We start from the raw sequence: 16,978 nt of genomic DNA on the forward strand, positions 1-16,978 counted from the left end.
TTCAACGCCCTAAGGGGATAAAATAGGTGAAGAAAGTTTCTAAGAATATATCACGTTGCATAAAAAAATTTTGCAGGAAAATCCATGAAAATTGGTGTTTCACTTCTTGGTTAGATAATATAAAGAAATGTGTGTTACAGGATGAAAGTTTCTATGGAAATATCTCCACAAGAAAGCAAAAGGCATGATTAACAAAAACCTTGGACTCCAGCAATCAGAATAACTTTTTGGTCAGAAGTATATCCTGAAAAGATCATGCTCCTATGGTCTTCTGTAATTAGAGTGGAAATTTTGGAAGGTGTTGCAATTTGTGAACAACATAAAAATTTGATTAAAAAATCCTGTATAGATTTCACAGACTATGCAAGCAATGTAGTGGGAGCTAAGATAGTGTAATATGAATATGTTATTTAAACAGTATTTGTGGTCTTGATAATCCAGTAATTCAGACTGGCTATCATCAGTTAGGGTATCACAGCCTTGAACTCATTTTGGTGTCCACACACGAGTGATATCCTACATAAGTTAAAGCAGCAGCAGCTTGCAAGTCCCATTTTCACCTTTATGCCCTTCACCATGATACTGCAGCACTAAATGCCATAAAAATCTTATTGTACATTTAATTACTCTTCATTGTTGTTTGCTTCATCCTTGTGAAGGGGACCTTTTAATTATAAATTACTGTTATGCTGTTCTTATTGCAGCAATGTCAAAATCATGCGATGCTTCACAAATTGCATGTCCATGTCATTCTCATATCATACTGTACAAAAAATATAAATGCATGTTTCTATTCACGAGATTCTTACACATGAAAAGTGATTTGTAATACAGGTGAACTATTGCAAGACTTGTTGGTGTGATGAATTGTGGTAATAATACTTCATGCCATTTATTTCTAGATTTAGAAGACACAAAGTATTGATTAGCTGCAACTTGATGAAGAAGGGTTGTGTATTTCTTATGTTATTTCAGTTAAAAAAATGAGTACTATTAGCAAGATAGCAATTTGAGGAGTGGCCAGACACTTAGTATGCAGGGATGTTAATCCTAAGTTGAAAGAAGGCTGTCTTTGTAAGGTTTTATTAATAGTGTTTCACAGGAGGAGCTAGTGAGAGTTGCTATGGCCTTGTATAACCTATTTGTGCACAGCTGTAGCTAAACTTCTGGAGAGAGAAAACAAGATAAGGTGTGAGAGGAAACCTGGTGCGTGGAATGCACACATTGAACACTGCTTCCAATTGCTGATGATCCTAGCAGACTCTCTGCGTGCAGCACTTACCCTAATTGGTAATGCAAAGACTGCACAATCAGCAGTAGTTGCCCATCTTGTGCTGTGGTCCACATGTGAATCAGTACATACTATTACCACCATCCAGAATGAGAATAATCCCATCAGCATGTTCCTTGGACCACTGGCACCCCCACTGGAAGGTAAATTACACATTACTGCCAATGTGTTGAACAAGACTGTTTTGTGGCATGTCTGCGTTTTACAGTGCACTACGCAATGCCCTTCAGACATGCATGCATGCGTGTATGTATGAAGGAAACTGCATAGTACACCTTTAGACATGCATGCATGTCTGAAGGATACTGCATAGTACACCGTAAAACACAGACACTGCAAAATATTATTATATCGTAAGACAGGCCGCTGTGAGAGTCACACCAACTGTGTAAGCGCAGGACCTGGACACCAGGTGACATATGGAGTTTCAGGTCATGCTAGGATAACCGAAGTTAAGGCGACCGTTTGTGTAAAGCGAAAAATCTGGGTTCCAATCCCGGTCCGGCAAGAATTTTCGTATCACTAACAAATTGTTCAGCTGAAGTCTGGTCTATTTGCAATTGCGAACACATTTCTCCTTCAGATCCACACAGGCCCTACTGTCTTCCGTCTTTCTGTGTATGTACACTAGTACAGATGTTCGTTTTTCATTTTCTTCTTGTATATAATCATTCCATACATTGCATCTTGATAAATACATTGGAGCAGAATCTTCACACTGGTTTTATTGCAAACTCTGAATTACAAAGCCACGACAAAATCTGTTCGCAATGCGTCACTGTCTCCGAAGCCCTAACGCAATTAATAAGCTGCTACTTTCATTAACTTTACGGTTTTTAGGACCTATACCGCGCCATGTGCACAGCAATTGACTACTAACTCGCTTGTCTTTCGTGCAAGTGAATTGCGTGCCCCCTGACCCCTTCACATGAAAGGACTGCTTTGTAGAGGTTAATTCGATTATGAGCTTGCGCTGTGCTATCTGTAGAACAGACGATACTACGAATATCGTAGCTTAATTAGAAGTCCGAAAAGAAAGAGAGAGCAGGTCGACCAAACGTTTAATACTGTAGAAATCGGTCCTCCAACCGTTAAATATTTTTGTGCCGCAGGTCTTGTTAAGGTCATTAATCCATTGACTAATATTTTTCCCAATAGTCGACCCTATATTTGCTATTTACATTTATGAAAATCAGCATATTTAGTCTTACACTCTTTTCTCAAAATTATATAATTTATTTTTTTGAGAAGAATTTTTTATATATCCATCCGTACTACTTACTGATGTAATGAGAAGTGAAGAGTGAAGACAATACTGTTTCAGAAGTAGTAGTTGGTTGGTATACCAAAAAAAAATACACGTATGTGCAACGCTATTACACATTTCTCACTCATATCGTGTATCACTTTCCTTCTTCCTTGCTTTGCACACTACACAATTTCTGAAGGGCGTTTTCGGTTTTGGGGGAGATAAACCTAAAAAAACCTGTAAACGATTGCTTATAAATCGCAAAATATCGAAAGAAATCGAGCGTATTATACACAAGTAAATAGATCGAATTCACAGCTTCGCAATGATATATAACACGTCATTCCATCTATTAACAGAGAAGAAGAAACACTAAGAAGGAGCTTTTTCACTAACACTTGACAATGAACTTTCAGTTCCAAATTCGACAGGTTACTCTATAACTGTAATTAATGATCTGAAGATGGGCAGTTGACCCGAATCCGGTCATATGGAAGTAAAGGGAAGTGATACTGAAACTGAATTTGAACACTTTTTATAAGAAATGGTCTCGTTAACTCCATGCAGACTAATATATCTAGTCTTGATTAAAAGAATAGGTTTAGTGTCGAAGCTGTTGAAGAGATATTTTAACTAAGGCTCAATTACACAGTACTTCATGTGTTGATTTTTGTAGTATTTGTTACGATGTAAAGTCAAGCGCCGGCACGCCAGCCAGGAACGAGAGAGCAGAGAGAGCTGTGAGAAGACGTCAGCCAGTCGCACGCTGACCGACCCCTCTCCAGGACGACAACGCGACATCAAAGGCATTAGCGCCGCGCTAACTGGTCGCGGCCCAATTCTACAGAAGTCTCAGGACTAGCGCCTGAATGGAAGCATCAACTGTATTACTTCACTTGTATTAGGAATTGTATATACTGAAGAATCTTATTTGTTTTGCATGTCGCCCTTTGCTTTAACTCTCAAAGTTAAGTATTGTCATTTACTTTTCGTAATAAAGCTCATCAATACGAATTGTTTAATTGTTTGTCTAGAGATCCGAGGAAGCAGGTTTCCCAGACACCCCACAATTTGACGACGACTAGGCAGGGTTTAACAGTATTTTGTTTGAAAATATCAAACTCCTGAATGACATACATTTCCTGCAAAATCTAACAAAAAAAGATTTTTCAGAAACTACCCTCGGTAAAACTTCAATACCAATTGAATCGTCATTAATTTTGGGGTATTTTAATCCCATTACGCTTGTTTTCATTCTCCGCTGCCTGAACAAGTTGATGCTTTCGACTTTGACGTTTGCAAACATGAGTCCTAGTTTGATAGGCTGGGTGTGGTAGCGACGAGCGGGCGTGATGGCAATGGCTGGAGGCACACCCTATGCGTCAGAGGCACCTGTTCCATTAACGACGTAGCACACTCATTGAAATCTCCGTCTTGTGATGTAAATTGGGTGCGGCCTGTAGGTTTCGAAACGTAAAGGGACGCTTCTTTGGAGGGAACGTCATGAATAATAATGATTAATTTGTCAATAAAGGCGCACACTCCAGCTTGAGACTGGTGTCAACCGAATGGAGCACTAAACTTTGTTTAGAGGGCCTGTCAGTGTGAGGTAATTAAACGATGACATATATTACGCCTATGTATATCTTTCACCGCCCATTGTGATAACATGCGCTCGCACAAAACCTATTCTCAAAGATATATGGACGAAAAACTTGTCCGGCGACGCCTTGTAATGGGGCAGTTTGTTACGGGCGGAGGTGCGCTATTGCTCCAGTGCAGTTCACAAGCGAAGTCATCTTTAATTCCAAAGGAGGCACCTGCGTCCCAACGGCCATTTAATCAGACAAGCGTCAGCCAGGGCTCTGTCATCTTTATATTCTGTCTCTTGTTCATTTGTGTTGTGCAGGTAACGTAGGTGTAACGGCCCAAGTACAGTAAATTCTGAAGTGGCACGACCTTTATTAACTTATTATAAGCATATCAAAAATAGAGCTGCCGTATTTTAGCACATAATTTATCTACGCAGGCGACGATTTTTTCGCTAGCTTATTGCTAATGATTTTGCCTGGAGTACTGCTTTGCGCTGAAGCTTTCTTGTTTAAATTTAGAGCAGCGATGCTTTTGTACCATGCCAAGGTGTTTTGAGAAATGACACTGCAGTCCAGTCTACTTGTAATACAAGATGCAACCAAAATATTCGATTAACATCTTAAAACATAGAAATCAGTGTGGGACGTCCAATGAACGTATACGTTAGGAAAGAGCTGCGAAAGTTGGCGTTAAAGTGCTATGGCAGCAGAAGAACCGACGCGAGTGTCTTTGCGAATACCACGAAATCACTTGCAGCGACTCTCCTGGGCTCATGATCATATCGGTTTGACCATAGACGACTGGAAAACCCTGGCTTGGTCAGGTGAATCCTGATTTCAGTTGACAAGAGCTGATGGTAGGGTTCGAGTGTGCAGACTCCACAAAGCCACATACCCAAGCTGTGAGCAAGGCACTGTGCAAGCTGGTGGTGGCTCCATAACGGTGTGGGCTGTGTTTACATGGAATGGACTGTGTCCTCTGGTCCAACTCGACAGGTCATTGACTGGAAATGCTTATTATCGGCTACCTGCAGACCATTTGCAGCCATTCATTTTCCCAGACAACGATGCGCAATGTCACCGGTCCACAATTGATCCCGATTGGTTTGAAGAACATTCTCGACAATTCGAGAAAATGATTTGGCCTCCCCGATCGTCCGACATGAATCCCATCAGACATTTATGGGATACAATGGAAAGGACAGTCGTGAACAAAATCCTGCACCGGCAGCACTTTTGCAGTTATGGATATCTAAAGAGGCAGCACAGCTCAAAATTTCTTCTTAGGACTTCCAACGATTTGTTGAGTCTATGCCAGCCAGGTCGAGCTGCTACATTACGCCGGGCAAAAGGGGAGGTATCCCATGACTTTCTGTGTTTTAAGATGCTAATCGATTATTTTGGTTGCATCTTGTATTGCAAGTAGACTGGACTGCAGTGTCATTTCTCAAAACACCTTGGCATGCTACAAAAGCATCGTTGCTCTAAATTCAAACAACAAAGCTTCAGTGCAAAGCAATATTCCAGGGGTTATTTCACGCAGTGTTGCTTGTCTGTTAGCACTGAAAACTCCATGCAAACGCCGCTGCTCTCGGTCGTTATGTGACGGCCGTCAGCCACTACGCTGTCCGTGGAGAGAGTAAATGCCTGAAATCTGGTTTTCTAAGTACAGTCCTGACACTGTGGATCTGGGAATACTGAATTCCCTAACGATTTCCGAAACGTAATGTCCCATGCACACATCGTATTCAGAATCTGTTAATTCCCGTCGCGCGGCCATGGTCACGTCGCAAACCTTTTCACGTAAGTCACCTGAGTACAAATGATAGCTCCGTCACTGCACTGCCCTTTTATACCTTGTGTACGCGATGCTACCGCCATATCGTTATCCCATGACTTCTGTCACCTCAGTGGCCGCGCGGGGTTGCCGCGCGATCTACGCTGTCTTGTCCTTCTATTAATGTCATGAAATGTGTCCACAAACTGCGAATACGATACCGCCATAGCTATAAAATTTACTGGAAACAAATGAAATTTCAGCCGGACCACGACTCGAACCCGGATTTCCAGCTTTACGAGAGCAGCCGCCTTAACCTTTTTGGCTATCCGAGCACGCTTCACAGACAGACCCCAAACTTCCAGATGTGCAATGTGTGCTTCCTATTGTAGCGCTCGCACAAATGTGTGGTTCCCGCACTGGGAGAGACTTATTTAGTTTTCTCATGATGTTGCCTTAGCTTTGGCATGAAATACATTAGTGCAGTGGCCGTATAGTTTGATGCAATGTTCCTTCATAGATGCATGTATGTTCGAAGGAACAGACGGTACCTGTCTGGCACAAATTTTCTTTTGTTTCCAGTGGGATCCGCATCAGATGGGATTGACGAAGGAATCGAGAAAGTTCAGAGAAAGGATGCTCATTTTGTATTATTGCGGAATAGGGGAGAGATTGCAACGGATATGATACGCGAAATTGGGGTGGCAATCATTAAAACAAAGGCGTTTTCCTTCGCGGCAGGATTTTCCCAATAAATTTCGATCATCAACTTTCTTCTCCGATTGCAAAAATATTTTGTTGGCGCCCACCTGCACAGGGAGAAATGATCATCATGAAATGAAACAAGAGAAATCAGAGCCACGAAAAGATTTAAGTGCTCGTTTATCCAGCGCGCCGTCCGAGAATGGAACGGTACAGAAATGTTACGAATTAAGACCCAAAGGAATTACCTGACAGCAGGCATAGATTTAAATCTATAGGGAGAGTTGAAAATTTGTGCTGGATGGGATTTGAACCCGGGTCTCCTGCTTACTAGCAGATGTGCTGACAACTTTACCATCCAGACACAGAGGACATCGCAACTGCACGGACTATCCTACCATGGGTCCCGTCAGTCCTGCTCAACTTATCCACGCTCTACTGATGTAGCGCCTCTTGCCTATTATCCTCATTACTCGTGGCATTTGCCTATTCCTGCAAGAGTACGAGTGTGGAGCGCGTTCGCACTGGAGTGATGAATTAATCGTCCTCGCCTTAAATTATACGAAGTGTCTGTTCTTTCGGACATACCCGAATTTTATAGCTGTGGTGGTACCGTATTCGCAGTTTGCGAATACATTTCATGATTCAATAGGGCTATAAATCTTCAGCAGTGTCTCTTTGCATGGAGCTTTACAGACACTGATCTAATGTATTGCAAACTAAAGCCCAAACGAGAAAACTTAATAAGTCTTTACACGTGCGGGAAACACAGAACTGTGCGAGCACTTTGGGAAGCAGACTCTGGGACGTATGTTAGTTTGGTCTGTCCGTGAAGCGTGCTCAGATAGCCGAAACAGTTCAGGCGACCGTTCGCGTAAAGCGGGAAATCCGGTTTCGAATTTCGGTCCGGCTCAAATGTTCACTTGTTTCCAGTAAAATGGACCTCATTAATGATTAGGAAGATAGTTCCTTTCAGTAGGTCCATCTGTAGTAAAGCACAGTAGTGTAGGAAAAACTTTTGAGTAGACGATCTCTGTCCTTAAACGTAACGTCTGCTACTGTCAGCTTGGGCGAAAATCTCAGAGTGCTATCTTGGAATAGAGAATGTAAGGAGACTGACGGCAAACGCCACTTTTAAGCTTAAGACAATCAATTGTGTGCCGTGCCCTTCAGCTTAACAACAGGTCTCTGCTTCAGTACCCATGCCTTGACTCACATCCGTAGAGATTAAAATAAAACATCTCAAGTCTGCGATTACGCTAACACAATATCCTGAAGAGCGATACCCATTCGCGACAGGCATCAAACTACAGTTTTATCCCTGGAAAATAATTTTATTGCACCGTTTACAGAAAAACGAAAGCAAAAGGAGGTCGCGTGGGACAGGCAGTCGAGAGAGAAACGGGCGCGAAGCCCAGAGTCGGGAGACTGGGTGACGCATGCTGCCTCCCCCCCTGCTGTACCTGTCTCTCGTCCGTCGGCAAGTCGTTAGCGTCTCCGCAGGACAGGTGGACAATACACACACACACACACACACACACACACACACACACACACACGTACGCAAAATCCTTTCGATATTTATAATGTGTTGCAAAACTGGCCCTCACGACTGGCATAACGAGTCATCACCTTGCGCACAGAATAACCCTTAACAATGGACGGAGAGAAATTTGTCACTCACAGATAAGATCAGACTCATCTCTCTCTCTGCTGCCATCAACAGATCATTTGGAACGATAAGCTGTTAAAAGAAATTTAGCCTATTCGCTGTGGAATTGGAGCATGCGACATTGTTGACAGCGATACAGCCGTCGATGGAGGTATTAAGAGGTCTATAATTGTTAATCGTGATTGCCTGATCTGGCCCTGGTATGCGCGTTCTCCCTTCTCTCTCCTCGTCGCCAGCAACCTATATGAAGGGAGTTCAAAAAATAAGTTACGCATTACTATGCCAAGTACCTTTTATTGAATGCTGCACTACACTTCAAAGTGACACAGATATAACACACTATTTTTCAGTCTCTGTAAATAACGGTCAGAACGTTCAAATCCTCGACGACAGAAATCCGATACCTGATCACGGAGGCATTCGAGAACTGCTATTGAACGTCATCGTCATTGGAAGCCTCTTTCCCCTGCGGTTGTTGTGAATCAGTTCCTCCATTGCCTCGACATTGTTGTCTGTGGTCGATGGGCTTCCTCCCCGATCAGTGCCACGAACGTCTGTGAACCCTTGGTCAAATAGTTGGCACGTTGCGCTTTGTCCCTATACCGCCAGAATTTCACGGCGAACCTGTGGGAACTATACACGTTTTGGCCACAAGAATCGTACACTCCCCCATACTTTAACTTTCGGGTATGTTTCCAGTTGTTGCGAGGTTTCACTCGCGCACTGAGATGCACTGATGTAAGTACCGAAGCAGAACTATGTCTGCAGGAAGCCTGGAGTAGGTACTCTCTTCTGAAGATGTGTCAATAATTATTGCACACTGGTCTTAGCGTGGGACGACATTTCGAACTTAACTTTCTGCAGTCTGGACTTTCTATAATTTTCCGAAAGTTGAAATGTAGAGGCGAAAGACTGCACACCTGTATTACAGGCCTCTTATTCCGAGCACTTCGTTCTTGGTCTTCCATTCTTATTTTCCCTCTTGATATCAACCTGACTGGTTTGATGTGGCCCGCCACAATTTTTCTCTTTTCTACCATTCTCTTTATCTCGGAATAGCACTTTAGCATCTGCGTTCTACGTCTTCAGTTGTTTGCTGGATATATACCAGTCTCGATCTCACTTTTTACCTTGATGTCTTAACACGTTTCATATCATGTTTCCTTCATGTCAGTGTTTTCCATACATTACTTTCTTCGCCGATTCTGCGGAGAACCTCGTCCTACTCCCGTTATATCACGGTCTGCTGCTGTAGATATTACCCTACATTCGTTTGACCGGAAATCCTCATCTTTGATCCATTTCACTTCACTGATCACCTCTATATCTAGATTGGGCCCTTGTATTTCCCTCTTCAGATTTTCTAGCTGCCCTATCATGTTTCAACTTCTGGCAGTCCACTCTCCACACCGTAGAATGTTACCCTTACATTGGTTATGTAACCTTATCCTCATGGCAACCTTCTCCTTGGCAGTACCCTCCAGGAGGTGTGAATGGAGGACTAACCCAGAATATTCGGCACTGGAGTGACAACCCTAACACTTGTCCAACTATGGACAACGTGTTCTGTGGATACACGTTGCGTGTCTTTCCTGTAGTGGTTTCCATTATGTTCTGCACAGTCATGCCGCTGGTCATTGTCAATTCTCTCGCCTAGCCTAAAGTCTCCCTGCTCCTCCGCCCTCCTTGACGAAGCAGTTGGCAATACGAGGGTGACTGCTTATATCAGAAGTCTTCGGGTGCCATTGCTGACGATTTTGTGTTTCAAAATTTAAGCAATGATTGAGCTTGGGATTCGTGGCGTTTGATTGCTAGTCAAAGACTCTACACCTAGATTGTGAGTGCTCATTTATCCTTATAGATGCGGAAAAAAAATGACTGACACTTCTGGGCTACGCTTTGCACCTATGTTAAAGATAACAAATGATTATTTCATGTTAAAATAGTTTCTCTCTCATCGTGAATTTTCGCTTCTTATTTGGAATTTCTATCGTCTGATAGTTTTCTTCATCAGATATGAAGAACAAAAAACAGTATCTTTGGTGGTTTTGTCATCCTCTAAATGGATGCGCTTCACAGTTGTGCCCTCATGTAACAATAGCCTCACTCGAGACATTGTAGGCATTTTCGAGCATTCTATTTATCACAGGGGAATACTCGAATGCGCCTTCTACTATGAACTACTGTGCCTTTCCATGACAATACGTATATTTCCTATTAAGAGCATCTCTCATTCCATGGTGCAACGCCCAACCAACGTTTTAGGCTTCCTCCATTGGACAATATGAACAAACATAACAAGCTGATCTTCCTTCTTTTCTCTCATTTCCGAGTTGTCTGCAGTGCAATAACTGCAGAATGCGTGGTGGCAAGATGGACGCAGGACAACAATGTGGCAAGCAGAGTAGGCACGGGTGGTTTCAGAAGGAGAACACCACGAGAAGGTCGTAAGGTTGTTCGACTGGCTCTGACCAATGCGCGTATGACAAAAGCTGAAAATCGGGCATAAGTTATAGGCGGAATGTAATCTCGAACAAGCAGGAATAGATTTGGCGCAAAAATTGACTGAGTAATTCTATTTTATTATTATTTGCAGTAGCAAGGTTGTTTGTGCTTGGACGAGGCAATTTCTTGTGTATTTTAAGAAAGTTGAAACGAGACAGACAGTAACGAATCACAGATTATTTACACACAAATATCTATTCCGACGACAACTTGACAGTCGTGGGATGAATCATTCTCGACTGGCTAGAGAGAGAGGAAGGGAGAGAGAGGGGGGGAGGGGGGAAGAGAGAGAGAAGAGAGAGAGAGAGAGAGAGAGAGAGAGAGAGAGAGAGATGGGGGGGGGGGGGGAGGAGTTGTCAGCAAATTGTGGGCTTCGGCTGTGAACAAAAGCGGGGACAAAGGAATGACAGGGGCGCAGTTACTATGCATCGTTTACCGTCAACACAACGGAGAAGATGGCGTAGAACCAAAGTCAACTCTGACATTGACTGGCATTCTCTCGTTTTCAGCGATAAGTGGCGGTCAGATTGACGCCAGCGAGGTGGTAGGGTAGAAGAACTGCTGAATGTTCGCAGGATGCACGTCTCCTGGAGAACGATGCCTCTTCAGTTCCTGGAATCATGGTGTGAAGCAGGATTGATTTGATTAATTGTTAGAGGGAGACTGAGTGCTCTCCAGTATGCGGCAAGACAGGTAAACCCTGCTGTGTTACACTCCAGAACCAAGGTACCAAATGGCATTCTCGAATAGGACCACGCAGAGCTCCACACAGCAGTTTGCATCACAAACGACGTAATGGTAGCACGGTTCCTTTACTCGTTTCCCAGTCCCGTCATTTGTCACCCACAGAGCACGTCTGAGATGCGATGGAAAGAAGGATGATCACATTAGCCACCAGCTAAAAATCTACATGTGTTGACACAGCATGTATCAAGCAAGACATGAAATTCCTTAAGGTGACATTCGGAGGCTGTTTCCTTCCATGTGACAATGAATACAAGAATTTAATTGTGCCTGTGGGGGTCACACTTGATACTGATTATCATCATGGACATACGCTGGGAATGAAATGGAAGTTTATTCATATAACCCAAGCTGTACCAATGGACCGTGTGCTTTACGCTCACCTTTTATAAAAGCTATAATCTAGTCATGTAGATCATATTGTAAAATTCCGAATAAAATATTAACTGTTTTTAATGAATTCTCTTACTAGGGTCCACAATTGTTTAAATTTTTTACAATTAGACTTAATCCAAAAAATTAAGTACTTTAGTAGTAGTTGGTGCTTCTCGCAACAAACGTCGTTTTCAGTATTTTCAGGTTCTGGACTCCACTTAAACATCTGTATCTCTTTAAAAAATGTACACTATCATGGGACAGCGATATGCACATTTACAGATGGCGGTGAGTCGCGTACACAGGATTTAAAAGGGCAGTGCATTGACGGACCTGTCATTTGTACTCAGGTGATTCAAAAAAATGGCTCTGAGCACTGTGGGACTTAACATCTTAGGTCATTAGTCCCCTAGACTTAGAACTACTTAAACCTAAGGACATCACACACATCCAGCCCGAGGCAGGATTCGAACCTGCGACTGTAGCAGTCGCGCGGTTCTGGACTGAAGCGCCCAGAACCGCTCGGCCACCGCGGCCGGCGCAGGTGATTCATGTGAAAGGGTTTCCGACCTGATTATGGCTGCACGACGGTAATTAACAGACGCCGAATGCGGAATGGAAGCTGGAGCTAGATGCATGGGACATTCTATTTTTAGTATTCCGAGATACACAGCATCAGTAATGTGGCGAGGACACCACGTTTCAGGCATTACCTCTCACCACGGACAACATAGTGGCCGACGGCCTCCACGTAACGACAGAGAGTAGCGGCGCTTACGTAGAGTCATCAGTGGTATCACACAAGCAAAAAAACAGCAGAAATCAATGTGGGACTGCAGCGAACGTATCTAGGAAAGATCGGAAAAACTTGGCGTTAAAGGGCTATGGCAGCAGACGACCGGCGCGAGTGCCATTGCTAACGGCACGAAATAGCCTGCAGTGCCTCTCCTGGGCTCTTGACCATATCAGTTTGCCCCTACACGACTGAAAAACCCTGGCCTGGTCATATGAGCCTCGTTTTCAGTTGGTAAGAGCTGATAGTAGGGTCCGAGTGTGGCGCTGATCCCACGACGCCATAGACTCAAGCTGTGAATAATGTACTGTCCAAGCTGGTGGTGGCTTCATGATTGTGTGCTTTGTTTACAGGGAATGGACTGTGTCCTCTGGTCCAACTGAACCGATCACTTACTGGAAATTTTTGCCTTTGGCTACCTGGACACAATTTTCAGCCGTTCACTGTCTTAATGTATCCAAACAACTATGGAATTTTTATGGATGAGAATGCGGCTTGTCACTGGGCAACAATTGTTCGCGATTAGTTTGAAGAACATTCTGGACATGAAACTTCCTAGCAGATTAAAACTGTGTGCCGGGCTGTTTCATATCAGTGCACTCCGCTGCAGAGTGAAAATCTCATTCTGGAAACATGCCCCAGGTTGTGGCTAAGCCATGGCTCCGCAATATCCTTTCTTTCAGGAGTGCTAGTTCTGCAAGGTTCGGAGAAGAGCTTCTGTAAAGTTTGGAAGGTAGGAGGCAAGGTACTGGCAGAAGTGAAGCTGTGAGGACGGGGCGTGAGTCGTGCTTGGGTAGCTCAGTTGGTAGAGCACTTGCCCGCGAAAGACAAAGGTCCCGAGTTCGAGTCTCGGCCCGGCACACAGTTTTAATCTGCCAGGAAGTTTCATATCAGCGCACATTCCGCTGCAGAGTGAAAATCTCATTCTGGAAACATTCTGGACAGTCTGAGCCAATGATTTGACAACCTAGATCATCCGACATCAAACATCTATGGGACCGAGAGATAAATTCATCACAGAATCCTGCACCGGCAACACTTTCGCAATTACGGATGGCTGTAGAGGCAGCGCGACTCAATATTTCTAGGGGGACTGATGACCTCAGAAGTTAAGTCCCATAGTGCTCAGAGCCATTTGAACCATTTCAATATTTCTACAGAGAACTTCCAACGATTTGTTGACTCCATGCCACATCGAGTTGCCGCACTGTACTGGGCAAAAGGAGGTCCGACACAATATTAGGAAGTATCCCACTACTTTAGTCATCTCAGTATTTGTTGTGAATAGACATCAAAAACAGTTAACGAAATTTGTGTTTTTTAAAAACTTTTTCTTTTTTTGAATGGTCAAGAATATATCCCCCGCACCCTCACGCCGTTGGTAGTATACGTTGTTGGGTTAATATCCGTTATGTGATGAACATCTCCACAAAGGTTTATAAATGTCGGATCGGTACTTCATGATATAACACGTTTCATGTCCGCCAGCTTGCCTGACCTCACACATCGAGGTCAAAAAGACGCTAGGGATCAGCTGTTAGCGAAACCAGTGGAGTTGATTTAGGTGCTCACATTCGGGCAGCGTCGGCGCGTGCAGGTGCTGCGACGCCTGCTGGTGCGAGTTGCCGTTGAGGTGGGCGTGCGTGTGCGCATGCGCGTGCGCGGGCCGCGCGCCGCCGTGCGCCGTGACGAGGCTCAGCGGCGACACCTGACCCACGGCGCCCGCGCGCCCGCCCCCGCCGCCGCCCCCGCTGGCCGCAGCCACCGCCGCGGCGGCCGCCGCCGCAGCCGCCACCGGGCCGGCCGCGCTCGCCGCCGCCACCGCCGCCATGTCCGAGTAGGCGCCGCCGTAGCTGCTGCGCCGGCCCTCGCGCCGGTTGCCGTCGATGGCCGCCTGCAGCTCCTGCGGCGTGCTCAGGCCGCGCCGCTCGCACTCGTACGGGTACAGGTACTTCATGTACCTGCAACACACGCGGCGCCACTTATAGTTGCAACCAGCTCCATCCCTGGTATTGCAAGACAATGAAGGCTTTGACGACCGGATGTCATAGTTGCTAAGGAGCTTCCCCGGTTGTTGGCCCGTAGTCGATGTTTCGCTAAGAGCTGCGCTGGATATTTTCGGAGGAGCTCCTGGCGACGTTCAGTCTAGCGTCTTGCAGGGTGCCTCCGTAGGTGTCCAGCGCAGCTCTGAATCGGGAACCGTGAAGTTTCTTCGACCACAGCCCGTAAGCATCATCAGCAACCGGGAATATTAGACCCATTCAGCAAGAAACGAGCCGGAAGCTGTAAAATGAAAACCTCTGAACGGGTGAATGGCGTTGCCCAGGGAAGATGATGTGGTCCTTATAAGAGCGTCGAGCACTTTCGCCCTTCGACGTCCACTGTACTCAGTCGTGCTGAAAACAGGCAAATGGAGGCTTCAAAAAAAGAGCAAAGGGGGTGTAAGACGTTTCCTGAAAATGGGAGTAAATGGGAAACGGAAATTGACAGAAAAGCGCTCCAAGGGTCGAGGCTTGGCACAAGTGATTCAAAGAAGGACGGACGTCGTTGCCGGATGACGCTAGATGTGGAACGCCACGCCGCACTTTCGATAGAATTGTTCAAGAGATGGATGTCCTCATTATTGAAGACCGGCGAGTGACGGTGGCAACCGATGTTCCAGAGGTTGCATTGAGCGTCGGAATTGCAACGGATATCAAATTCTCTCCATACACTCGTGCCATTCGTCGATGGATTTTCGTTACCCTTACTCGAACCGCTGTAACGCGCTACACCCCTTGCTCTTCTTTTGAAGCCTCTATTTTATCCGTTTCCAGCACTACAGAATGTAGGGGGCGGCCGCCATGTTACCACGTCGGTGTTCGCTCCTCCCCCTCTAGCGGCGAGTTTGGGACCTCATTCATCGCTCTAGTAGAGCTGCACCTTCTTCAGCGGCATTACGATTCCTTCAGGTGTTGTTCTTTTTTTTCTTTCTTTTTTTCGAATGATCATAATACCTAAAGAGAGCAGAGCATCAGACCGCCAGTTAGATTTCACATTGAAGAGGGTGTGAAATTAGCTGTTGTCGCAGCCCAGATTTATTGACAGTCTCTTGCGCAGTGAATGGTCCTGGAAAAAAACACAAGTTACTCCTGTTTACAAAAAGGGCAATAGATCGGTCCACGCTGTAAATGCAAGAAAAAGAATATGACGATCACTGTGGTGGTAGTGACGATGCTGTAACTCTAACCTATAATAGAAAGAAATGCTAATTATTGTAACAAAAGCATCTGAAACTTTTATAATGTGCCCAGAACAAATAATTTTGTGTGCTACTAGATGTGTATATGTGTGTATTATGTTGGCAAATTGCACATTTTCTATTCATAAATTATTTTTGAAAAGAATAAAGAAAATGCTCAGAATTTCGCACAAATATCTCTGGCGACCATCTGTTGCACATAGTAAGCAAAACAATATGACCTTTCTGGAGGAAGATCGACTTCTGTCCCTTTTCAAGAGTCCCGTTACGTATCTTGTGCCTGTATTCCTACTAAAACCAAACTGCTCCCAAACCAGATTCCTTCCCATTACATGGTCTTTAACACACCTTTGGCTGAATGTGAAAACCAGGTTTAGTGGCTAAACGTTTATTTGATAGTTCAGTTAGTCTAGAGAGTACGGTGGCTTTTCATCCCTCAAATACATTTCATTCGAATTTTGTGTTTTCCTCCATGCCGCCTATCGGAGCAACCGTGGTGTAAAATTCCTCGTTCGCGGCTCCCTAACACAATTTCCTATCGCTCGCTGCCGATCTACTAGCTGCAGACTGAACGCTGTTGCCGAGTGTCAGCTGCCTACAGCACCCTTTGGAGCCAGACACTACAAGGTGTATGAACATGTTCCCCATAACATGTTTTCACTGAAAATATAGTCACTAAGAGCGTTTCTCTATAGTATGCCCAAGTGTGGCCACTTAATCCAGTGCATTATACACTCTACGAAGAGAAAAAAAAATATCGCACTGGGCACAGGAATTATCCGAATGAGACGGAAATCAGTAGATGTGAAGTAAATGTACAGACAAACGAATTTCAGAAAATTTATTGAAGGGGAAGATCTTCACAGATTGTGCAATCAATAACATGTTGATCCACATCTAGCCCTTATGCAAGCAGTTATCCGTCTTGTCATTGACAGGGTTGTTGAATGTCCCCCTGAGGGATATAGTGCCAAATTCTGTTCAGGTATTGCGTTAGATCGTCAAAATTTCGAGCTCGTGGGAGGGCCTTCCCCATA

The 16,978-nt window shown here is 44.5% G+C and overlaps 1 protein-coding gene across 1 annotated transcript in view; it reads right to left on the minus strand.

Moving 5' to 3' along the window:
• The window catches only part of LOC126484822 (protein dead ringer-like), a 473,583-nt gene that overhangs the window by 14,341 nt on the left and 442,264 nt on the right, over positions 1-16,978 (minus strand). The window contains exons 6-7 of the mRNA XM_050108418.1: positions 14,538-14,661; positions 14,273-14,399 (exon numbers count right to left, since the gene is read on the minus strand). Of these exons, the coding sequence (XP_049964375.1) occupies positions 14,273-14,399; positions 14,538-14,661 (251 nt within the window). The remainder of the gene's footprint in view (positions 1-14,272; positions 14,400-14,537; positions 14,662-16,978) is intronic.

This window comes from Schistocerca serialis, chromosome 6 (assembly GCF_023864345.2).
Source record: "Schistocerca serialis cubense isolate TAMUIC-IGC-003099 chromosome 6, iqSchSeri2.2, whole genome shotgun sequence".
In the NCBI taxonomy this organism is placed as follows: Eukaryota; Metazoa; Arthropoda; class Insecta; order Orthoptera; family Acrididae; genus Schistocerca; species Schistocerca serialis.